We start from the raw sequence: 25,278 nt of genomic DNA, 5'->3' as shown, positions 1-25,278 counted from the left end.
AGAGAGAGAGAGAGAGAAAAAGAGACACGCACAGGATCGTAAAACACGCACATTGAAAAGGATGGATTTTCCTCTCCAGACGTACACATCCTACTGGCAAGATTCCAAACAGAAGAATAGGAGCAGGACTTGGCCATTCGGCTCCTCAAGCCTGCCAAAATGTTTGCAGAATAATAAACACGGGCACAGAATAAAGCAGGAGCTTGCTCTAAATCCACAAGGCCTATCTGAAGTTAGCAGAGATCATCGCACCGTTCTCATTTTGCCATGTCTGAAATGCATGTGGCAGTGCACTAAAAGTCGGTCAGTCCCGTTACAAGTAGCAATGTCCTTTAGACACAGTAACTGGATAAGTCATTCTGATTTAAAAAAAAAGGACTAAAACACTGAGGTTTCCTTAATAGAACCAGAAACAATGCCAGAAAATAAATCTGTAACTGTAAGCAACAATCAAATATTAAACAGAGGATCAGCTAAATCCCATTTCAAATGAACTGTTTTGCATGTAGTATTCGAAAAAAAAATCAAAAATTAGTCAAGTAAGTTTGAGCTGAACCCACAACATGCACACACCCACTTCAGCAGTGATCCCCGGCTGTTTTGAGTGTAAATTTGTGAACCTGATAAGAAAGCTGGTCAGAGAGCACACTGCAGCTCTGACCCATTGCTTTCTCTGATAAATCACTACAGTTAAATGTCTCAGCTGTCTTTACGTTTCCTGCAAGTGCTGAAAGAGCTGAACAGCACTTCAAGTAAACTGTGAGAATCGAGGATGTTGTTCAGCCTTTTATGACCAACTGGGAAACGTGCCATTAATAGTAGCGATAATATCTCCCTGGATTCTAGATACACACAGAACGTTACCGACTGTTACACACACGTCTTACTTACTGCTTGAACCATAGAAGCTTACGGAACAGAAGGAGGCCATTCAGCCCATTGTGTCTATGCCAGCTCTTTGCTAGAGCAATCTATAACTAATCTCACTGCCCTGATCTCTTCCCATAGCCCTGAATTTCCTCTGCTTAAAATGTTATCGACTCTTTCCTTAAAAGGTGCAACAGTCATTGCCTCAACTACTCACTGAGGCAAAGTATTCTGTGTTCCAACAGCTCTCTGCCTTTCTCCTAACCCCTCCCCTCACTCTCAGTGACTATTTTAAACTGATGGTCCCTTGTCGCCCTCACTTCCCAACCAGAGGAAATAGCCTTTTCCTCTTCACCCAATCAAAGCCCTTTATAATTAAAAAAAACATCTCCCCAGCCTTCCCTGTTTCAGTGGATATTGTCCAGTATCTCCAATTTCTCCTCATAATTATAGTGTCTCATCCCTGCTTTTACAGAGTTTTATGTTCTGTTATGGATAGAAACAGATACATTACCTGTTACTCATACAACTTTGCTTACTGTTAAACATACATACTGCATTATCTACTATTTCACACACACACTCACATCACCTACTGTTCTGCATTTAAACATACACACAGCTTTATTTACCGTTTTACACACAGAGGATTGTCAAACATACATACACAGCGTTATCCAATATTACAATTGCTGAGCATTATCTACTGTTATACATACAAACACACACAGAACTGCCTACTGTTAGCCAGCATTATGTGCCGTTATACACACATGCGCACACAGACTTTATCTGTTGTAAAATGCTATAAAGCGGAGGTAAAGAACAAAATCTACAATAACCTACTTGCAGCCATGGGACCTGCTTTCAAACTCACACATACACACACAAAATATTTTTAAACTTGCTCAATTAATTATACATATATGTTTATTATAACACATTAGCTGCCTGTCATAGATTAATGGGACAAAGCACTTACTGACCACCCACAACCTACTGGAGTGCGCTGTTTAAAAAATGCATTGTTAACATATCAATAAATTAACACAGTGACGCTTTAAATTAATGAGATATTTTAGCAGAAGGGAGCTGGCACCTTCTAAAAGTTGAAAACTTCTCAAGTGTGGTTTGGTTTCCTCATCTTACAGTTAAGTACAAAAATACCCATTTTGCTAGATGGACTTGTGAATTTCCTGCCATTTCTGACAGTGCTTTCCACTGAAATACTTAAGACTATTTTCTTCAACTTTGATTTCAGGCTAATAATTAGAATTGGAAGCAATTGAATCTGAAAATCAACAAGCACTTTTGGTCAGAGCGGGGATTAGAAACACACCAGCATTGAATCACGATCTGCAGTTGCTGTTAGGAGAAGGTTTGAAACACGTGAAGAAAAACATCACCCTTACCTCATTTGAGTCAAGTGCATACTTGAACTTCAGGTTTCGAGGCAGGGATGTTTGAGCGTGCGTTAGGGCACTGTCGGTGGTGGGGTCCCAGGATTGGTCATTTACAATGTACGTACAGTTCTCTTCAAACTCGGCCTCCGTCCACTGGGTCATGTCCACATCCTCCACGTCCATTTTCATCTCTTCCCCCACACACACACACACACTCTCTCTCTCTCTCTCTCTCTCTCGCTTCTTTTCTCCGGCTTCAGATGCGACAATCCAAACTACTTTCTGTGAAAGCCTAGATTGGGGGAGGAGGGGGGGGGTGGGGGGGAGAAAGAGAAAAAAAACTGTATTTTAATTTCGATTGTCCACATTCTGTGGTTTCCTCTGAGACAGTGTGTGACTAATAGAGCAGACTTTTGCCATAGGTCTAGTTGTTGAAAGTACTTGAGTAGTCATCAAAGCAGTCTATAACCAACATGTTTGGTAGTCTCACATACTGCAATTTAGTCTGGAACAAAGCCACTAAAGCAATATTGATCGTAAAGTTGGGAGGGTGGGAAAACTTCAAATATAAAATCAGTACGTGAGTAGCTCCCTGTCTCCTCTCTATCTCCAACCCCCGCCCCCACTTTTAAAAACAAGTATGCAGTCTGTATCACAGGAAGTTTTTCTCCTCAATTCCTAGTGCACGTTAGTTCATGGCCAAGCACCCGGGAGGGCCGGGGGCTGTGGAAAAGCTGCTTCAGAAAGTGTCACAAACAAGCAGAGGAAGAGGAAGGAGCTGTTGTCTGCGTCGGCGAGTTAAATATGGATCAGTGTGTGGCAGGAGCGGAACCTGCTGCTCTTTCCAAATGGGGAAGCTTGAACTTTCCCAGCACAATCCAGAGGAGCAAACAATATCCCCAAAACAACCTGCCGTGACGTCTCCTCGTCCTCTGGGGTAGACAGGAGTCTGGGTCTTGGCAGCAGCAGCACAGCAGCTGAACTCATCCCAATTGCCGCAACAACCAAGCGCCGGGCAATGCCAATAACCCGGATTTTAAACAAAAGTACAACGCACCGACTTACGACTTAAAAAGAGAAATAAGGCTACTGCCTCAAAATGTCAAGGGGTAAACGATGCACTGAAATGATCAGATTTAAAATGCCTTTCCTTTTGCCAAGCTAAATTTTAAATATTTTACTACAACATTCTGGTGTAAAATTCCCCAAAGTTGCTAATGTACCACCGAGGGGGAATTCAAATTATGGACATTTGAGAAAGGTAGTAAAATAAATATTTCAAATAAATAAGAGGCAGAGAGGGGGAAAACAGGACAGAAAAATATGCAGGTGTACACTCACATACATAGTGAGAGACAGACAGATAAGACAGATGCAGAAATAGAGATGCAGATAAGAGACAGAGAGAAAAAGGGAAAAAGAAAAGTATAAAAACCAAAAAGAACACTCTGAAGTTACACACACACAGACAATATTAGCAGTTGTTTACCATGAATACTCACTGGTCCTGTCAGCTTTGTGCTGGGAGACAAACACACTGGCACATATCAGACTGCACTGCTCCTTGAACAGGTGCTGTGCTCATGCCTCTTGCGAATACTGAAGGGCTGATTGTTGCAGTGAAACTTTCAGTAAGTACAAACCAAAGAGACTCTTCCTTTCTCCTCCCTCTTTCAAGTTTCCTATTAATAACTTAATCTGATGATTCACTCGCCAAGAGCTGACGGCCGAGGCCCGCCAGCTGTGGGCGGGATCTGTACCTGGACACACAGCAACCTATAATAGCAAGTTAACCTAAAAAGCACCTTTCCTCAACACTTTGAGGTGTGTTTGAAAAGACAAAAGTCAGGCAAATCAAACAGAACAGGCTGCTTTTGCAGGTGCAATGCCCCTTTAACACACCAACCAGGCACATGATAAGTTCCCTCAATTGAACCGAGGGACACACACAACAGCCGAAGTAAACTCCCGCAACTCCCTTTCCTTCTGATCAATTTCCTGGTCTTAACTCTATCGGTGCCAGCACACACTCAACAGATGTGTCTGGTTAGAATTGCCAGCAATGATTTGGAAATAGGAAGAAAATTATGATCTTTTGAAATTCCCCCCCCCCCCCCACACACACACACAAACACAACTTAGCCTTGTAAATAGTCCTGGATCACCTAGCTATTAAAACACACACAGAGCTCTGGCTCAGGCTGGCCTCCTGACTAAAATGGGTTAACAAGAAGTTATTGCAACACACAAACAAAATACATACTATTTAAGGAAATTTAATTATAAAGTACTTGTTCCATAAGAAGGGAAAACAAAAACGGGGAGGGTGGTGGAGAAGAAATGGTAAGCGTGCTAACCTGGAAAGATGAACAGCTCACTGCAGAGATGGCCCCCCGTGGGACGTGAAGAGTTGGAAGTGATTTTACTCACTGCTGGAGCCCCATGTCAATCTCTGCCTCCTATCTGCCTCTGTCATTGGGCTGTAGGAAGGACATCCTGTGATGAAGGGACACAATGCCCCATTTGTTTACTATTGGGAATGTGGACCTACATTCCTGCTTCTCCTTACAAAACAAACCAGACACTTCACTTCCTTCACCATCCCTGTACTCCCCAACAGCAGCACTGATAACACACCCCTCCCATATGTGGACAGAAAGATCCAATACGTCAGTCAGCCAGTGTTGAAACAGACTCTCTCTCTCTCTCTCTCTCTGCTCCCCTTAACCCATCCACATCTCGAATGTAAACCTCAGTTAGCTTCACCAATCCGCAGCTCTCAAGGACACGATTATTATTTCAGTTATACCGAGCTTTAGGGATCGCTGCATGGCCACAGTTATCTGGAGAAATGCCCCAGCCAGTCCTGTGCTGGTTATCGCTGCCGTTCCCCGACTGACAGATGTCACACAGGCTTCAGCTGCCGAAGCGCTCGCTGGCTTTCAACTTTCTCTGAGAGAGATCATGTGTGTGCAGGAAAGAGTATTTAAAAAGACAGGGGGAGGGACTCCCTTTCTAGACTTGCATTTCTCACACATGTGTACACACACACACAGCCCTACAACATCATTCACAACATCTCCGCTAGTCACTTCCTGGAAATCGGGCCGGCTCGACAGTAAATGATGACTTAACATTGCCAACATTTGCTGATGTTTTTTTTTTGTTATTATTGCTGACAGCCCGGCCCCAATAAAACAAGATTCTGCTTAAAAACCACACGCGGTTTCAACAGGGCTCAGATCAAACAGCGAGGGAAATTCTCTCAAATACAACCGCTCAGAACCCTGGCTTTGGAGAGAAAACTTTAAAAAAACAGGCACAATAGTTTGGGGTATAGATAAAGGGAGGGTTAAGGGTTAGCCCTTTCTGCCCTTCAATTCTCAAAAATCCACCTCTTTCAAAACACTTGGGGAAAGGTCAACACTTGTGAGGAGACTTCATTAGAAATCTTTCACATGCGTCAAAGATTTGAGTTTCAGTTTCAAAAAAAGCAGCTTAGCTCCACACTTCTTAAAAATCAAGTACCCGCGGTGATCCCTTACTACTTTAGGGAAGTTCCGACAGACCCGTCCTTTAATTCCGCAACCATTCGAGAGGCTGAACTGCTGCTTCATATTAAGGTCGGTTCACAGGTGCCAGCCCTTATTTGGGTACCTCGCCCAACTGGCTATCCTTTATCTGAGAGGCTAAGTGGTGAGAACAGGCAATGTGTTTGTCCACTGGGGCCGGGGTGGGTCCCCGGGGAATGCTATCCTCAGCTGATGCCTGCGCCCATGCACTATCCAGCAGAGGTGATAAGATAGCAACCAGAAGCAGGAACCTGGGCTGATCTCATTCGGTTCCATCCCTTGGAGCTGCGTTCCAACGAACTCAGCACAGGCCGAGGATCCAGTCTGGGGAAGCATTCGAACCTGGCAGTGGATTTACCCTCCCAGCCACTGGGGGGAGGTGGGGGGTGGTTTCTAAAGACAGCCAAAATGGCAACCTTTTGGATGGAGTGCGTGGGTGGAGCATACTGGGGTGGTTGGGAAAGAGGTTAAACAAAAGCTTCAAAATGCAAAAGAGCATGGATAATGTAGGGAAATATCTTCTGCTGACGATCCCACGAAGCACCACGGGGCGTTTTACTATATTAAAGGTGCTATATTGAAAGAAAGAACCTGCATTGGTATAGCACCTTTCACAACATCAGGATGTCCCAGAATGCTTCACAGCCAATGAAATTCTTTGGCAGTGTAGTCACTGTTGCAATGCAGATGAATATGCTCCTCCGTAAAACCAATAGCTGGAAGCTATGAAAGTAATCAGGGCTATAGAAGCAGCTAGAAACACAGGAACAGGAGTAGGCCATTCAGCCCCTTGAGCCTGTCCTGCTATTCAATGAGATTATGGCTGATCTGCGACTTAATTCCACATACCCGGCCTTTGGTCCATATCCCTTAATACCTGAACAGAAATCTATCAATCACCGATTTAAAATTAACAATTGATCTAACATCAATTGCTGTTTGCAGCAGAGAATTTCAAACTTCTGCCACCCTTTGTGTGTAGAAGTGATTCCTAATTTCACAAGAATACAAGAAATAGGAGTAGGAATAGGCCATTTAACCCCTCGAGCCTGCTCCACCATTTAATAAGATCGTGGCTGATCTGATCATGGACTCAGTTCCACGCCCCTGCCCGCTCCCCATAATCCTTTATTCCCTTATCACTCAAAAATCTGTCTATCTCTGCCTTAAATATATTCAATGACCCAGACTCCACAGCTCTCTGGGGCAGCAAATTCCTCAGATGTACAACCCTCCGAGAGAAGAAATTTCTCCTCATCTCTGTTTTAAATGGATGGCCCCTTATTCTAAGATCATGCCCTCTAGTTCTAGTCTCCCCCAACAGTAGAAACATCCGCTCTGCATCCACCTTGTCAAGCCCACTCATAATCTTATACGTTTTGATAAGATCACCTCTCATTCTTCTGAATTCCAATGAGTAGAGGCCCAACCTACTCAACCTTTCCTCATAAGTCAACCCCCTCATCCCCGGAATCAACCTAGTGAACCTTCTCTGAACTGCCTCCAAAGCAAGTACAGTAAACTCTTGTTTATCCGGATTACTCAGGGAGTCGGCATTTCCGGTAAACGAATCTTCCGTTAGGGCGAGTTTACATTTTAAAGCTGATATTTGAAGTTGATAGACCCACTCACGAAGATTTAGTTTCTGTTATCTTAACGTGAACGTAATAAAATACATGAAAATTGTCTTGATTTGACAATCACTAAAAGTGGAAGTCTATGTTCTCCAGAGGCATAGGCACAATTCAAGATTGTTAACCTCTCCTTATTCATTTTAAAGCCTGCAGCTTCCTTCTCCCCTGCTGCAGCCAACATAGCAGTTGGCAAACACCTCCATAGTAAGCCAGTCTCATCGGTGTTATATATTTGATCTAAGGTCAATTTCATTTCCTGCACCATTTCAGCAAATGTTCTTGAATAATTCTGTGCGGCCTCATTGTCTGCTGATTTTTTCTCGCCCGACACATCCAGCTGGCTATTGCTGTGGCGCTGCTTAAAACGTGTGAGCCAGCCCTCTGAGAAAATGCACTCTTCAGCTAGCTTAATTTTCATCTTGAAGTCCTTGGCCTTTGCTGTAATCATTGGCCCTGAAATTGCCACACCTTCAGACCGTTTCAAAGAAAACCATTCTTTGGTCTAGTTTGTTAAGCTTCGGCTTTTGCAAATTCTTGCGAGACATTGCCTTCGCGGGAGATTCAGAAACATCGGTGAAACTTTCTAAATCTTTCTTTTGCTTCTTGATATCGTAAATTGTTGATGATCCAACTTCATATTCGTCCATCAAGGTACGCACACTTCTGCCAGCTTCAGGCTTCTTTCTAATTTCTAATTTCTGCTGAATGCTCAATACTTTTTGTTTCCTTTTAGTGCCACAAGACATTTTACATTGTACACCCAACTGCTTGAACTACTTTCAATGCATGTGACAGTTGAAATGCGAGAAAGAAGTCCATGCCTCTGTCAATTTATGTGTAATTGATAGTTAAAGTGAGCGAGATATTCATGTGTGTGACAGTTATTTTAAATTCCGTTACAACGGGTTTTCCGTTAGATCCGTATCCGGATAAAGGAGAGTTGCCTGTATATCCTTTCGTAAATATGGAAACCAAAACTGCACGCAGTATTCCAGGTGTGGCCTCACCAATACCTTTAATAACTGTAGCAAGACTGCCCTGCTTTTATACTCCATCCCCTTTGCAATAAAGGCCTTAACTGTCTAAATTCTAGAGAATAATACAACCTATTAATCTGAATGAATCACTTGATATGCATTTGCTGTGAACATTGTGTCAAATTTACCATATAGGCCCCGAATGGCTCAGTTGGTCAATGTGCTGCCGGGTGTGGAGCAAAGCCATTCAGACCAGGTTTGACCAGATGGAGCTAGCGGGTCTCAATCAGGACAGCAGATGGGATGCGACAAGTGGCCTCAGCAATCCCCCCACCCCCCAGCTTGGGGAAGACGTGGAGCATATACAGTCGAGCGACTTCTGCTGGTACTGTATCCCAGTGCCAGTCAGCATCACCAGAAGTTGCTATGCTGGGAAGAACAGCAGAACATCCCAGCAGATACAGTTTGAACAAGTGCTTCTGTCTCTGATTCCAAATGACTGCACGCATGTCTCCTTGAAAGTATCCCTCCTGCAGAACAGGGATGAGTCTTGCCACTAATCTCCCAGTTTTTATGACCTACTTCCTATGAAGTCTTTGGCCGAGTTATAATGCCATCTGTACAAGTACTAGAGGCAGGGAGTGACTCGGATCAATAGATTCCACATACAGGACCCTAATCTGTAGGAAGAGCTAATCGCGCCTAGTTTAGCACACTGGTGATTAAATTGTGCTTTTCACTAAGGAATAAGTATAACAGGCCAGGGCCACTAAATCAATGGCCCACGGATAGCAGCTCACAGCTTGGTGGGGAAGGAAGAGTGCTGGGAGACGGCACTTGTCTTATTAAAGAGAGAAAACTTGGGCAGCCATTATCTACTTGAATGGTGGAACAGGCTCGAGGGGCTGAATGGCCTAATCCTGACCCTGTATTCCTAACAATTCTCCCCCTCACACAGGGGCCAGCAGGCATCATGTCAGAGCGAGGAGCTGTCCAGTTTACATAGGATATACGGCACAGAAACAGGGCATTCGGCCCAACCAGTCCATGCCGGTGTTTTTGTTCCACTCAAACCTCCTCCTGTCTTTCCTCATCTATCCCTATCAGCATAACCCTCTATTCCCTTCTCCCTCATATGCTTGTCTAGCCTCCCTTTAAATGCATCTATACTATTTGCCTCAACCATGCCCTGTGGTAGCGAGTTCTACATTTTCACTGCTCTTTGGGTAAAGAAGTTTCTTCTGAATTCCCTATTTGATTTCTTGGTGACTATCTTATATTGATGACCTCTAGGTATGCTCTTCCCTACACGTGGAAACACTCTCTCTGTATCTACTCTATCACTTGGCCTAACAGATCACAGCACAGGACTGACTGGCTGTCAAACTTCAACCATAAATTCAACATGCTCAAGAATTTAAAAATATGTTCATAGAATCCATCCAATTATAGACATGGAATGAATTTAAATTCATATTCATACATCACTTCGTTGACCTTTGTCTTGGTTTTGATTTTTCCTTACTTTTTTTTCTCCCACATATTTCAGTACCAAACACAAGACTTAGGGCTGAGTTTACAAGTGTTAGATGCAGCCTTTCCCAATAATGGGAGTGCATATTGGATATTCGCAGACACTATACCCACCATTAAAATCTACCAGTAAAATCTATTTTAACATTTTAAAATGGTCCTTTTCATGCATTAGTGATGAGAAAAACTGCTCCATGGAAATTGGAGGCTTTGTTTGCGAGTGGGTCCGTGTCACAAGCCCCTAATTCCCTTCCCAAAAACCATCATTAAACAAGCCTTTGGCCTTGTAATAGTGTGTTGGAAACTGTATCATCCCTTGTCAATCAACACAGTTAAACTCCAATTATTTTCCATTAAGTATTCACACATGCCCAGCCTTCATATAATGTTCAAAAGGAATTTGAAGTGAATTATTCAAAATTAAAACCAAAGAATATCCCTGTGTGGTTGCTCATTTTAACCCACAGCCCAAAGAGAAGGAAATCAACTTCACCCCTTCCCCGCCAAAATAAATCAACCTTGAACGACTGTTGTTTTGATCATTCCTAATGATGGATTATTATCGAGGGAAGGAGCTGGAACCAGCTCCAGAGCAAATGCTAAGGATGTTAAACTTACAGACACCTTCTTTTCTCTTCCCTTCTCTCCAACATTAGTGTTTGATTTCAAATAGAAGCAATAAACAAATCAAACTCTGAGCCCGTAACTTTTCCTAAATCTAACAGCTAACTTATTCTTATCTCCTCTCAATGGTTAGTCCTTGCAGCCTGATAAACAGACTGAATGTGCAACTCCAAGAGACATCTTTTTTCACAGGCTGCCTATTCTGGAGTTGTGAGTATTGCAGCTACTGCAAAACATATAGGATCACAGGCCCACTGGTGGCTCAGTCTCCAAATGCACTCCCCGAGTGGGTAATTGAGCCAGGGGGGACTCCAGTCAGTCAGTCTGTGCTCAGTTAGCTGTCAGCAAGGGCAGCAGTAGTGACTACAATTTGCCTAAGTTGGAGAGTGAGAACAAAACAAAAATCATGCAGACTCTCTGTTCTTGATTGCTAACTAGTGAAAATTGTGCGTGGATGACTGTTGAGAACAGGATGGTGATATTGAATGTACAGATACCCCATGGTTGAATCACCTGCCAGCACTCAGTGCCTAGGAATCTAAGTTCTTAAAAAGAACGCCCAATTGGTTGAGGTACTGGAGTACAGTGTCTGAGGAACTGCACTCCAGCACAAGGCAGTGAATTCAGGAGAGGAGAATGTAAAACATTTGTGAAACTGTGCATTTTTAGGAGCGAGCAGAAATTCAAGCCTTGTGGTTTGTCCTTCTCCTTCCCCCGCTCAATCGAAGTTGGACCAGCTCAATAGAAGACCTCGCTGCTGATCAAAGGATGGGGTTGGGTTTCAGCTGAGAAAGTGCAACCAATTATCCTCACTAGCACTCGGAGAGAAGGGAGCAGTGTTTCACAGATTTCAAGTGGAAAATAACTTATCTCCACCCTATTTTCAATCGACAGGATTATAAAATGTCCCTTCCCAGCTCCCCCCATCCCACCCCACGTCAGAATTCAAGGTACTATGGCCCATGGCATTCTCCCAAACTATTGGTTACAATTATTGTACTCTTCCTGATTCATGCCCCCATCCGCCACACCAAACGCACTATTAGGTGAAATTCAACCAGTGTGGGGTTGCACTGCAGGAGACGCCTTGCAGACTGATTTGGAGGGAGAAAGGAACAGCACCTGGTCAAGAGTCCAAAATTCTGGTGCACGAGCGATGACACCACTCTGTCGACTGCAATTGAGGAGAGTTCTTTTTCTCACGCCCTCAATTCAGATCTTTCACAATAAACAATCACACACACTATTCTATACTGCTGCCGCCATAAGATTTGCCACCCAAGCATCTCATCATTGTTAATTAATTAAATGGGTAAAGATGCTGTGGCATGGTGTGGTACTAAGCCATACAGGTTTGATCTTTGGTCTGTGCTGAGTTAGTTGTTCTCAGCCCAGGTAGCATGTGGGGAACACAATTAGCCTTGGCTGTATCCAAGGGGGGTGTGGGAAGGAGAATCAGCTGCGGTTCTTGCTCCGGACTGTTATCCAGTCACCTTTGCTGGGAAGTCCGTGTGTGAGGGAGTCATCCTATTCAAATACCTTCAGCATACTGTGTCTGGGCTCATGGAGAATGAATTCCACTGCCAGCATCTGTGGAATGGTATGCCTGTGAGTCACTGGCTTCATGAGACGGGAAGAAAATTGAGGTGGATAAAATGGTTTTGTGTTTGTAATTTGTGACTCATTTGGTACAGTGTATTTACGGGATAGCACCATTCTGCTGTATTAAGCTCCTCCTGCTGGCTGCATTCACAACAGAAGATGTTCAAAGATCACTCCAGATTGTCACTGCTCACCTCTGTTTCCTGCTGGGTCGAAACTGCACCGAGATCCTCTGCACCCAGGATGATCTGAGATCTGCAAAGTTCCCTTTCTTTTATTTCAGTGTCATTAAATTGTTGTACTTGAAGTCAGTAAAAAAAAAGTGCTTCCTTTTTTTGAAAAAGACATTTCTCAGCAACAGGAAGGAAAGGCGGAAAGAGGGGAAGAGGACAGCCAGGAAACTTGCTGTGGGGGTAGATTTTGACTTTGTGCGATAGTGTAAAACGGGCGATAGCGGGGCGAAGTCAATAGAAATAAAAATCAGGAGAGGTTTAAAAGGGGGCGCCGACTGGCTGTCGCTCGTTTTACATTGTCGCACAAAGTCAGGACCTGCACCGCGCTCTCTACCGCTGAAGCAGTGACTGGCCACTAGATGGTGCACATGAGCGTCCCACACCAAACGAGTCTCCCTCCATTTACGTCTCAACACAATGGCATGGCAGGGGGCACAAATTCACCCTGCTGCTAACTGCGGCAGTGAGCCCACCTCTGAACCTTTTCAAGGCTCATTGTGCTGCAATCCTGTGCTACAAGGCTTACCTTTCGGGTCATGGAAAACACTTCCTGCTGATTTCACCCAGGGTGGCAGTAAGGATGTTATAGTAGACATTGGCCAGGTTAGGTAGGGAACAGAATAGACGGCCGGGACATTTGTTCCGGGTTGTTGTCCAGAAACCCCTGCTGGAAGTGCAGGTGTAGACATTGGGCGATGAGGGGATCAAGCTCGACTGTGATGCCCTAAAAGTTGAATAACCCATCACCCCTCACTCTCTAGGCTCACCCATGAAGAATGGTCACTTTGGTGAGGTTCCGAAGGGCAATTGTACTCCAGTCAGACGTCAGCCAATGCCTTCAGGACAGTGAGGAGTGCACATTGGAAAAGAGAACAATTTAAAAAAGCAAAAGACTATCTGCCACCTTTTGACCCTACTGTCAGTGTCTGGTGCTCTCAGATCAGGTATAGTATAGGCCAGATGTGGAACAAAGCTCCCTCTGCTGTCCCAACAATGTGCCTCGTCCAAAACCTCAGTAGAGCACAGGCTTCCTTCACCCACTGTAAATCTTTCATTTCCCACATCGGTCAGTCATTCTGGAGGTTGTTTTGGAGGAAGACGTGTCAATTTGCTGCAAATTGGCACTAAAACCAGGGGCTGTCCTCATGCACTCCTACCTACTCGGATCCGGATTGAAATGGTCGTAAAGTGATCTCATGTAAAAGCCTACAGCTTATAAAGTGGAGACTTTCATACCAGTCTGAGCCGGATCTGATCCCATGTTCCAGAAGTGAAAGGACACAGTACTAATTCATCATATCGAGCGAGAACCTAAAACAACATCTTCTCTCTGCCTCCCCTCTGCCCCATCCCAACTCCATTCATCAATAGAGTGATGAAGACGTATAAGTATTTGAAAGTTTTCATTCTATGCAGGGATGTTTGGATGAAAGGGTCTGGGTCTGTACAATGAAAGGCAAAGTCCGCTGCACGAGATTTGTTTTTGGTTGTAACTTCCCAGCAAGAAGACAAATCCAGAATCTTCATTTAAGGTGATGGGCAAAAGAACCAAAGGCGACGTAAGGAAAAACTTTTCAATGCCACGAGTGGTTAAGATCTGGAATGTACTGCCTGAAAGGCTGGTGGAGGCACACTCCACGTTTTATCTTTCAAAAGAGAGTTGGATATGTATCTGAAGGAAAAAACTTTGCATGGCTACGGGGAAGGGGCAGGGGAGTAGGACTAGCTGAGAGTTGGCACGGGCTCGATGGGCTGAATGGCCTTCTTCCGTGCTGTAACCATTCTATGATTTTTGATTCTGCTGCACTGGTGGTTGCAGCAGCTTAATCTACACAAGCAATTTTGCTCTGCTGTGACTGCCAAAGGTTCAACCTCAGAATGAAGCTTACGTCTTAAAACGGCTCACTGAAAATTAGCGAAAGGAAACCCAAGGTTTTGTGCACGTTAAAGGTCAATTGTGAGAAACTCGGGGTGGGTAGATCCATGAATGAAGAGGAAGTTCTGATCCGACACTCAAGAGCTCATCTCAGTTGGTAAATATTTTAAAATTGCACCACAGCATTGGCAGAAGCAAATAGCCTTTAACCTCACAGTATAGGTGCAGTTCAGTGCTGATTGTTGGGTAACGCAGGACTAGGAAGAGTAGGCGAGAGTACACGAGATGAGCTGGGAACACACGGAGCATTGGAAGCGCACAGAACAAGCAGTGAATCTACTGCAACAGATTCAGCTTCAGTGCTTGTAGCCATTAGTGTACCCGGCAACAATGCTATGCCATATCAAATAGCAAGGGCCATTGAGCAGCGAAGGTTAAGAGGAGATTCGGTCGATGTGTTCAACATCATGAATGGTTTTGATCGAGTAAATAAGGAGAAACTGTTACCAGTGGCAGAATGGTCGGTAACCAGAAGGCACAGATTTAAGCTGATACACAGCGAGTTGTTGTGATCTTGAATGCCGCTGACTGAAAGGGTGGTGGGAGCAGATTCAGTAGCAACTTTCAAAAGGGAATTAGATAAACACTTGAAGGGAAAAAATATACAGGGCTATGGGTACAGAGCTGGGGAGTGGAATTAATTGGATAGCTTTTTCAAAGATGGGCCGAATGGCCTCCTTCTGTGCTATCATTCGATGATTCTACATGTAAACTCTATGGGACCCTAACCAGAAAATAGCCCATGTCAGATGGATGATGATGATGATGCTTCCAGGAGAGGATGCAGAATGCTTCTATTCTGAGGCAAATGTCACACAGCAATAGGAGGGGGGGGGTGGGGGGGGGGAAGGAGGCAGGGAGGAAAGAAGGGAGGAAGGGTTGGCTTTTTGAAGATCAGTGCTCCTTAGTGGAACCATGGCTGATGACACCTCACATGTGCACACCCCGATACAATGAAACAATAGGGGGAAATTGAGGTGCTCCTGAACACACATTCAGAGTGCTAAAACAATGGGGTCTATTTTAATCCTACCTGTCTGATGGCCAAGAATGTGGATGGGAGTGGGGGGGGGGGGGCGCGGAAGAGGGATCATTACTTACCCGCACGAATTTCAACCCTTTCCCGGCATTGGCGGGAAGTATCCCAAGTTGCGGCAATGGGACCCAGAGTTCTTTTTAATGGGCAACTGAATGGAGACGCTGCAGCCTGCCTGCAGATAGAAGGGGAGTGCAAAACGTTTCTTTGTAATGCCAAGGGGAGCAGGAGAACCGGACAAGGGCAAGGCCCCCCCCTGCCCCTAGATCGCCACCCCCACAGCTCCCTCTGGTGAGGCACTCCCGAAGCTCCCTTCCTGTGACTTAGCTGAGTGCTGCCGAGCTTTCCCTCCGTGCCAACCGGAGATCTGCTGACCGCCTGCGTGCAGCTGAGGCCTGGACTGGCCCTCAAATTTAGGCCATCGAGAGCGTTTTTGCACTCGCCCTGCCCCGTCACCCGCTCGAGGTTAAAATCGACCCCAATGTCTCAGATGCTAGGACAAGGCAGTAGGAGGAGCTCCGTACAATATGCTGCCACAAAAAGTGAGCAACATTGTAACAGGAAGCTGCATGCCACACAATATGGCCACGGCTAGAAGCTTCGTCGTGAACTTTAATGAGCAGATGTGAACCATGGAAGGTGATGGTGTGCAGTAACCAGCCACAGTGACCAGGAGAATTGGTGTATGAGGATGTCAGCTGTGGCTCAGAGGGTAGCACCCTTGCCTCTGGGTCAGAAGGTTGTGGGTTCAAGTCCCACTCCAGGGACTTGAGCACATCAATCTAAGCTGCCACTCCAGTGCAGTGCTGAGGGAGTGCAGTACAGTTGGAGGTGGTGACTTTCGGATGAGACGTTAAACCGAGGTCCCCTCTGCCCTCCCAGGTGAACATAAAATATCCCATGGCACTATTTCGAAGAAGAGCAGGGGAGTTATCCCTTGTGTCCAGACCAATATAACAAGAACAGATTATCTGGTCATTATCACATTGCTGTTTGTGGGAGCTTGCTGTGCATAAATTGGCTGCTGCATTTCCCACATTACAACAGTGTCTCACTCCAAAAGTACTTTCATTGGCTGTAAAGTACATTGAGACGTCCGGTGGTTGTGAAAGGCGCTACATAAATGCAAGTTTTTCTTTTCTTTCTCTTTCTAGTCCTAGTCAACTATGCAATTGGCCGCTATTACTTCCTTTTGCACATATTTACAACAACAACAAACAAGGAATGGTTAGTCGCTTCACCCATTTAATTTTTGCTTTACTTTAGACAAGCGACACTTTCCTTTCTGCACTCTAATAGAATGACAGATTGCAATGTTTAGTAAATATGACATCATTTTATTGCATTTCAGTGACCTGAAACATGAACCTACGTGCCTCTCTCCACAGATGCTGCCTGACCTGCTGAATGGTTCCAGCAATTTTTTGTTTGTATCCACAGTATTCCCTTGGTTGGCCTTTCTAATAACCCTGAATCCCAATCCTGTACTCACCTGCCATCCACACACATGCATTTATTTTATAGCATGGGTGACTGGATAATAATTGGGAGCAGAAACACCGTATCAATCATTTTTAATCAGCAAATTGTCAACTGGATCAGGAGCCTGGTCATTAAATGCTGAGATCCAGCTATTACTAAGGTGTCAGCCTGGGCTCAATGGGTAGCACTCTCACCTCTGAGCCAGAAGGTTGTGGGTTCAAGCCCCACTCTAGAGGCTTAAGCAGAAAATCTAGGCTGACATTTCAGTACACTACCAAGGGAGAGCTGCACTGTCAGAGGTACCGCCTTTCAGGTGAGACGTTAAACCGAGGCCATCTCTGCCCTCTCAGGTAGATGCAAAAGATCCCATGGCACCTGATGTCCTGGCCAACAATTACCCCATAACCAACATCTAAAAAACCAGATGATCTGGTCATTATCACATTGCTGTTTGTGCAACCTTGCTGTCCGCCAACTGGTTGCTGCATTTCGTAGATTACGTCAGTGACTACACTTAAAAAAGAACAAAATAGCTTAATTGGCTACAAAGTGATTTGGGACATACTGAGTTTATGAAAGGCGCTGTTTAAATACATGTCCTTTTTTCTTTTTATTATTAAACCACTTTACACCAAATACATCATCTAACTTAGTGAGCTGACTGGAACTCCATAACTGAGTTTATACTGGTGTTTGTTTGATTTTGATTCTTGGAGAGCAGAGGACACACACGCTGACTCCTCATACTCACCCTACAAATTTGGCTCCTTTACCTGGCAACAGAATTATAGGCCCAGGTTTCCATGGGTTGACCATTCTGCTGCTGGTTTAAGGGAGCCAATTTATAGGGCAAACAAAGGGAGTGGGCACATGGCTATTGGTCTCCCAGCACCCAATCACCAGTGTAAAAGCAGCTCAAAAGTATTAATTGTACGTTTTGTAAACAAAGCACTTTGAACTTTATATAATCAAGTAGTAGAGAATGGAGCAAATGAGTCTCATCATATTATTACCCAACAATTTCTTTCAAGTTGCACGTCATTTTACATCTGTTTAGTCATCAGTGTTGTGCATTCCGGTTAGAGACAAGGTGGGGGAAGGGAAGGAGAGAGAAAAATAGTGGGGGGGGCAGCAAGGAAGTGAGGGCAAGCAGAAGAGACATCGAAAAAGGGGTAAAAGGGGGAGGTGTAAGCAGATAAGAGAGTTATTAGATAAAGCAGTCAATAGAGTCAGTGAGAGAAACAAGAGTGCGCAAGAGACAAACAACGAGAGAAGATAGAAAGATCAACATGAGCTGTTCACTTAAATAGCAATAAAAGGACATTTATTCCAGTATTTCTTGTCCATTCTTATTTCAACACACAAATAAAGTAAACACGCCCAAACACATCCATGTATCTTCTCTGCTGGCCCCAATGTCAAAATCTATTTGCCTGCGTTAATGTGAGGTTAGTTTTTGTTCTTGGAGCACCTGTAGCTCCCAGATGTTAACAGCCACAAAGACATGAGATTGAACTGGACGCGGCATTGTTCTGATCCAGCTCCAGCACCATATGTTCAGCCTGTGCTGCTGAGCCTGCGCTCCAGTTACTCAAATATTAAAACCTTTATAATTGGTTTGTCTGAGAGCAGCCAACAGACACAGCCTGGCAAGCAGCCAAGGAAATCCAAGAAAGGGATTTCCAAAAACGACACGAGCGGCTTTCTTCCTCCAAGGTTCACTGAACCGTTTGAATCACAACAAAGCGCGACTTTAAGAATGCTGCTCCCAGACCGCACAGCCAGCTTCGGCTCGCTGCTGAGGAAGAGCCTGTGTGTGGAGAGGTTTCTGAACAGGTGGAGTGCAGTGAAGCACTTGTCGGTTTTATCCAGTAGAAATGTTTAGTTTGGCCGCTGGCCAGGGAATGCTGGAAGAATCGACTGAATTAGGGAATTTACCTGGCACGTGCTTGGCACACGTCACTGCAGGCTCAGAGGAGCCAGCTCTCTCCCTAGTCAGGCCCGGGCAAAACAAGCACCAAACAACTAAAGACACACCATTTAACTATCGCTGCCTCCCATTCCTCCTTGCTCAGGATGAAAAGAAAACTCTGGCTCTGGTTCAACTCTGATGGCTGAATCAATGCACTGTGGTGAATGGATATTCCCTTTGGTACAAGGGTGGAATGAAACTCACAGAGACCCTGCTTTCGAAGTGCCTCGGTTTTCGCCCAATTTAAAATGCAACAATATAAAACGCGTACGAATTAGCCATGCCGTAGCCTGGTGGCGATAGTTTAGATATTAGAAACTTGCTACCGATGCACGTATGCTATGTGTGAATTCCTCCATTCTCTGTGTGCTGTGACCTTCTACCTGTGTTGGTGCAGATTTCCTCATTGCGCTATTCCGAGCAAAATCAAAGACACATTCTGAAAGGGCAAGTTCATGATTTTTCTAGAAATACCAAAGAAAGGAAAACCTTACAAGCCGCAGATGCGATGTTGCTACATTGATTTTGGTGACCAGGGGGAATTCTCGCCGCAATGCCGGGGGAGGGGGGGATGGGCACCATTGCTTCGTAATCAGGTGAACTGTGGGGCCGTGCACGGTGAGAGCGAGAGATTCAAATGGTGTTCCACCCTCTGCTTTCTCTTCCCACTCCAGTCAGACCTCGGCTGGAACCAATCAGGGGCAGAGCTCAGACCTCGGCTGGAGCCAATCAGGGACAGAGTTAGGACCTCGGCTGCAGTCAATCAGGGGCAGAGTTAGAACCTCGGCTGGAGCCAATCAGGGGCAGAGTTAGGACCTCGGCTGGAGCCAATCAGGGGCAGAGTTAGGACTTCGGCTGGAGCCAATCAGGGGCAGAGTTAGGACCTCGGCTGGAGACAATCAGGGGCAGAGTTAGGACCTCGGCTGGAGCCAATCAGGGGCAGAGTTAGGACCTCGGCTGGAGCCAATCAGGGGCAGAGTTGAACCAGCGAAAGGCCACCTATGCAATGACAATAGCTAATCCCTCATCATTGTGTCAACGATTGTTATATTACCAGTTGTGAACATGCCTTTCTGCCATCATACGTGTGCAAATTTAACCCCAGCGTAAGGGGGTAGTATTTAGTGTCAATGCCCCGTAAAATGTAGGGGCCCCAAACCGAACCATTGCACAGGGCCCCCGAATGGTAAATGCTGCCCCAATGTCTGGCTCCCGACGGTAGCAATTCTCACCAGTACGGCGACAGTGATGCTACCTTGTGCAAATGGTTATTTGCTTTTTTTGTGTGGGAGTCTGCAGAACGTGAGTGTCAGTTGGCTATTCGGTCATGTGAGGCATCAGAACCAAGCATGACTCTGTCCTTGCCCAATGCCCACATGCAGCCTCTGCATTCCTGCTGGAATGAATGATTGGCTATGGATCAGGATTCCAACCCTGGCTGCTTTCTTCCCCCTTCCCATCCTGGTGCAGCTGAGGCCAATAGTGGCGTCCCTGCCTCTGCCTAGAGCTGAGCTGAGCCAGGCCCAGTGACTGAACGATGGGTCTCCCAGTCCTGTCTGTCTCAGCACCACACTGGCATGCACCTTAACTGAGCCAGCTATTGTTCTGCATTTTATCACCGCAAATTCTCCAAGTAAAAGCAGCCTGTTCAATACCCTAGATATTACAGATTTAAAAATAATTGGTGAAAGAACTGGAGGGGAAATGAGGAGAACTGTCTTCACACAGGGCTTTTAGGATCTGGAATGCACAACTTGAAAGGGTAGTGGAATCAGATTCCATAGGAACTTTCAGAAGGCCATCGGACATGTACTTGAAGAGAACTAATTTGCAGGGTTATGGGGAAAAAGCTGGGGCGTGGGACTAAATTCGACAGCTCGTTCAAAGAGTCAGCACAACAGGACAAATGGCCTCCTTCTGTGCTGTAAGATGCTGTGATTCTATAGCACTAAAAAGTGATTTTTTTGGTAATATAGGAACGGGACTCCTTCCGCTGCGGCAAACCACCCCACATTCGCAGAACAAAGAGTATTGCAGACCCACGAGAATGTGGGGTCTATAAATGTGCCGTGGCATTAGTGACATGGTAGTCGAGTCTCTGGCATTCCACAGTGGGGTCCAACACAACCAGCACCCACAACTTGCATTTATACGGCAACTTTAGCAACCAGCTTTAAAAGTAAGAAGGGCAGTCTGTAAAAGCACTCTGCCTGGACAGGATGGAAACAACAAAAGCACCTAAAGGAGATGCTCACCGAGTAGCAAACCCAAGATTTGAACCCAAGTACAACCAGTCAGCAATTGGGAGCAAACATGAGGCTGCTGATCATTTCCTATCTTCTTTCCTTTACTTAATTTGACCTGCAAGCTCCTTTGATCACTAATCTTATAAGAGGGATTCCCCGATACCATCAACGTAGTTTCTGAGCAGCGGCCGTGATGAATTAAACCTATGACAGATATGACAGTTGAGCGCTGCTTGAAGATGGCTTATGCAGCGGGGCTAAAACAAAGCTTCTATTTAAGATTAGAGAATGGACAGGCTCCTTAAACACCAGTTACAAAACTGAGCTTTATTCAGGCTGCCCTAGGAAATGCAAGACGATACCTCAGACCTGGCTTTGTTAGGCCTTGATTTCTTATGCGGTTATCCGTGTGTAACAGCAACAAATTAGCCAGTGTCTCTGCTGCTTGGATTGTGTGCTAGGTTTAGCATTGAGGCCTACTTAACAATACAGTTCAGAATTTTGCTTTCAATTCCTGTTCACTGTTGTTCATCACACTAGCCTTCTTCGAGGTAGAAATCTGTATTTTACCACAGCAAACTCTTTCCCTTATCCTTCTCCTCTCTGTACAGATCTATCCCTCATATTCCTGCTCCTCCTCTCTCTACAGATCTATCCCTCATTCTCCTCCTCCTGCCTGTACAGATCTCTCCACCTCTTCTCTTATACAGATCTATCCCTCAGTCTCCTCCTGCTCCTCGCTGTACAGATCTATCAGAAACACGAGCCACATTCCACACATCGATTTAGGTTCATTCTCCCCCCCCACCTCCAACAGGCACAATCTACAGTATACCACTGAACATCAGGCTCTTCAAAGCACTAGAAGCCTAGGACACACAACAAATTGCTCACTGGGCTGCAAGTCACCCAGCAAGTTTAGATGTCAGCAAAACCTGACATCCAAGTTTCAGATGACCTGGAGCCCTGCCTCGCTTCTGATGGAATATTGTGCCAGCTCATCTCCTGATTGGGTCCACTATAAGTAGAGCTCGTCAATTTAAAGTAGACGTGCAGCAGGAAAGGCCAGTTGGCAGATGACCATTGACTTGTGGGCCGAAAGGAATGACGTGCCAGATCAAAAGATATCCCAAGCAGGTACTGAGGGGCAGCAGTCACTGCAGCGGAGCAGTTATTTTACTTTCTAAAGATTGCAAAGGAACGGCAAGGCTCCCTGATGGCCCAGTAGGTATACATATCAGTCGGTGTTGTACTAAAAGCACACACACCAGAATCTCCTCGGTTTGAGGTGGGGCACTACAACTGGCACCAGCAAAGGGCGCCTGGGATGGGATATTTCCTGGGGTGCTATCCAGTGTCTTTTGATGAAAAGGGGTCGACAACAAAGATCAGTATCATCTACAATCCCCTCGGACTTTGAGTAGCCCGTTGACATACAATATCGAACCTCACGCATAAAAAATGGCCACTTCAATGAGACACCTGTGGCCGCTGGCTCCCATGCAACTGTACCCCAGCAGGAGAGCACAGGACCAGGGCTTGGTGGAATTCTAATATCCACCAAACACTGCCCCAGAATTTACTCTCTCACAATGCCTTCAAAGTGGAACAAAAATGAAACATGGTGCGGCGATAATAATATTGGACTGAGAATCCTTTAACTTGGGGCGGGGCGAATTAACCTTAAACCAGAGTAGTCGCCTTGGCATTTTACACCAGTGGGAAATAAGATTCCTTTGGGGGGAGGCTGACCCTGTTCACGGAGCAGGATTCTTCACTCATCCACTAAATGGCAGAGGAAGGGTTAAAAGCTACACTTTATGAATGTGCAAGGGCGCTTAACTGGGAACAGTCTGGCTCTAGGCTGCCTGTGCATGTTCAGGATATTTTAGAAACCCACTTCCTTCAGCGGCTTGAATTCAAAGCAGGTTTCTGCTGGAGTGTGCAGCTGGGCATTTTACTGATTCCAAACACCGAGGCGTCTTCCAGTGCTCTCTGCCACATCCCCAATCAACTGGCTGTGTCGCAGAGTTCAGCCAGAAAGTCCAAGCGGCTAGTTTACTTTAAGTAACAAGAGACACTGAATGGGGCTAGCTGCTATCTTGCACAGTTAGTATGCCATGAAGTCTGGAGAGTGTCTATCCGCAGCTTGGTAACAGAAAGAAGAGTGTAGAAAGACAGGATGGAAGTCGAAGCAAAATTGTTTACAGGACATTATCTGAATGACACGACACTTAACTTTCACCACCTGGTCCTGACGTTTGAGGGGAAGCAGCTCCTTTTAATTACACGGTCTTCCAATTACGAGGATAACTGCTAATCAGAACTTCAGCTAATAGTAGTGAGTATAGCTAGTGAGCACAAATGTGAGCGAGCTTGATAGTTTTGTTTTGTAATAGAAAGGTACCTGGTACAGGTGATGCACATAGAATGATACAGCATAGAAGGAGGCCATTTGGCCCATCATGCCCGTGCCGGCTCTTTGAAAGAGCTGTCCAATTAGTCCCACTCTTTTGCCCATAGCTCTGCAGTTTTATTCCTTTAAATGGATATATTCAATTCCCTTTTCAGAAAGATCTCTTATGGTTGATAACAGGCACTTATTTATTTTTCAAATGGTAAATTAGCTTTAACTAGTGAAAATTAAGCAAGGTTCTCAGTAATGTTTCAGGTAAGTACTTCGACAAATTTACCGTTAAATCTGCCTGATTGCTTGCTCCACTTTTAATATGAACCTGCAGCTTTGTGCAAGTAGACAGGCTGCTGTCTAAACGCCTTTCCTGGAATATCGATTTTGTGAATGCATTGTTGCTAATTTTTCCACTTTGAGCTTATTTTCTTCCCCTCCCTGAGGGGATGGCTTATGCTGGATTAGTGTCTCACAGTGACAATACCCTCTGGTATCTTGCCCAATGGTCACTTTCATGTATTAGTTTAGACAACAATCAGCAGGCTATTTGGCTGTATGGGGCATCACTGCTAATTCACTCCTCACATAGAGGGCACCATATAGATTTGGGGCACTCGGCAATGGGAACCATGGCTGCTTTTCTGCTCCTTCCCCCCTCCCTGACCTCGCACACTCAGTTCGGCGTGCCGAGACCAATTCCCATCACCCATGAGGTGGAGTTCAATACCACACCCAGCCACTGGGCATGCCATCCCTTTCTTATCAGTTCCCTGGGAGCTGTGCCACGTTTCCAGTGAGAGGCTTTTGGGAATCCACTCTGCAACGGAGTGCTAGAATCTGTGTGAGAGCAGGCCAAAGTTAACTAGCTGTGTGTTAATGGTGCCCCAGCTCCTGATTGTCCAGATGAGATGATTCTTCACCAATTCCTATTCCACCATTGAGAGAGAATGGTGTTGCTCTGTTGCAAACCGAAAAGACCCACATTTCCAGGTTTCTTTTCCTCCCTCTCACCAACTTTCACCTGTCCCGCCCTCTGAAGCTGTTGGACTCCTGGCTGGGGTACAGCGGCACTAGTGCCCTCCAGTACTTCACCCGCTGCTGATGTGCCAGCCTTGACAAGAGAGCGTTAGCAGGCTATTTGGCTGTAGAAGGGGGGGGGGGGGGGCGGGGGGGCATCACGGGCGAGCCCAATGCCTTTTCTTGCCTGCCAGCGGCCAGCAGGGTTCACAGGATAGTGATCAGGAGCAGGAACAGAGACTCACTGGGGTGGATCGTGACTGTGTGTGACACTGTAAAACGGGCTAGCGAGTCGGTGGCCCGTTTTGCATCTCTCCCGATTAGCATTTACAATTGACTTCGGTGGAAATAAAACTCGGGAGAGGTACAAACCGGGTTGCTGGCTCTTAGTGTCCGTGCTACACTATCGCACAAAGTCCAGATCTACCCCATTGTCGCACTCGTTGGCTGAGGTCTGCTGACTCCGCACACACTGAGAATTTTCTGGTCTGTGCAAGCTCAGCTACTGACTAGAAAAACTCTCTAAGCTTATCAGGTGAGTTGGCACAATTATTTCCCATTAAATTACACTACCTTCCTTCCTCAGCTATTGTTTTTTTTCCAACACAAGTCACTTTGAATAAAGTGTCGAGTTAGTTACCAATGGCCTCACACTGACCTGAAGTTGTAGTATGGCCATAATCAGGAAGTCCTCCTGTGTAACCGGCCTTTGAAACACTGCAGTCCTTTAAGAA

General features: G+C 45.5%; 1 protein-coding gene across 6 annotated transcripts in view; it reads right to left on the bottom strand.

Moving 5' to 3' along the window:
- Positions 1 to 25,278, bottom strand: part of prdm1a (PR domain containing 1a, with ZNF domain) — a 93,707-nt gene that overhangs the window by 26,927 nt on the left and 41,502 nt on the right. For 2 of the 6 annotated variants that reach the window (XM_070885612.1, XM_070885616.1), the window contains exons 1-2: positions 4,628 to 5,150; positions 2,280 to 2,562 (exon numbers count right to left, since the gene is read on the bottom strand). In XM_070885612.1, coding sequence (XP_070741713.1) covers positions 2,280 to 2,459 — 180 coding nt within the window. In that variant the 5' untranslated portion in view covers positions 2,460 to 2,562; positions 4,628 to 5,150. Of the gene's footprint in view, positions 1 to 2,279; positions 2,563 to 3,759; positions 3,969 to 4,627; positions 5,151 to 5,815; positions 5,875 to 25,278 lie in introns of those variants that run through there. The other 4 variants (XM_070885614.1, XM_070885613.1, XM_070885617.1 and 1 more) reach the window with 4 other exon arrangements.

Source organism: Pristiophorus japonicus, chromosome 7 (genome assembly GCF_044704955.1).
Source record: "Pristiophorus japonicus isolate sPriJap1 chromosome 7, sPriJap1.hap1, whole genome shotgun sequence".
NCBI lineage: Eukaryota > Metazoa > Chordata > Chondrichthyes > Pristiophoridae > Pristiophorus > Pristiophorus japonicus.
The sequence above is the reverse complement of the archived record's forward strand: the minus strand, read 5'-3'. Positions and strand labels throughout refer to the sequence as shown.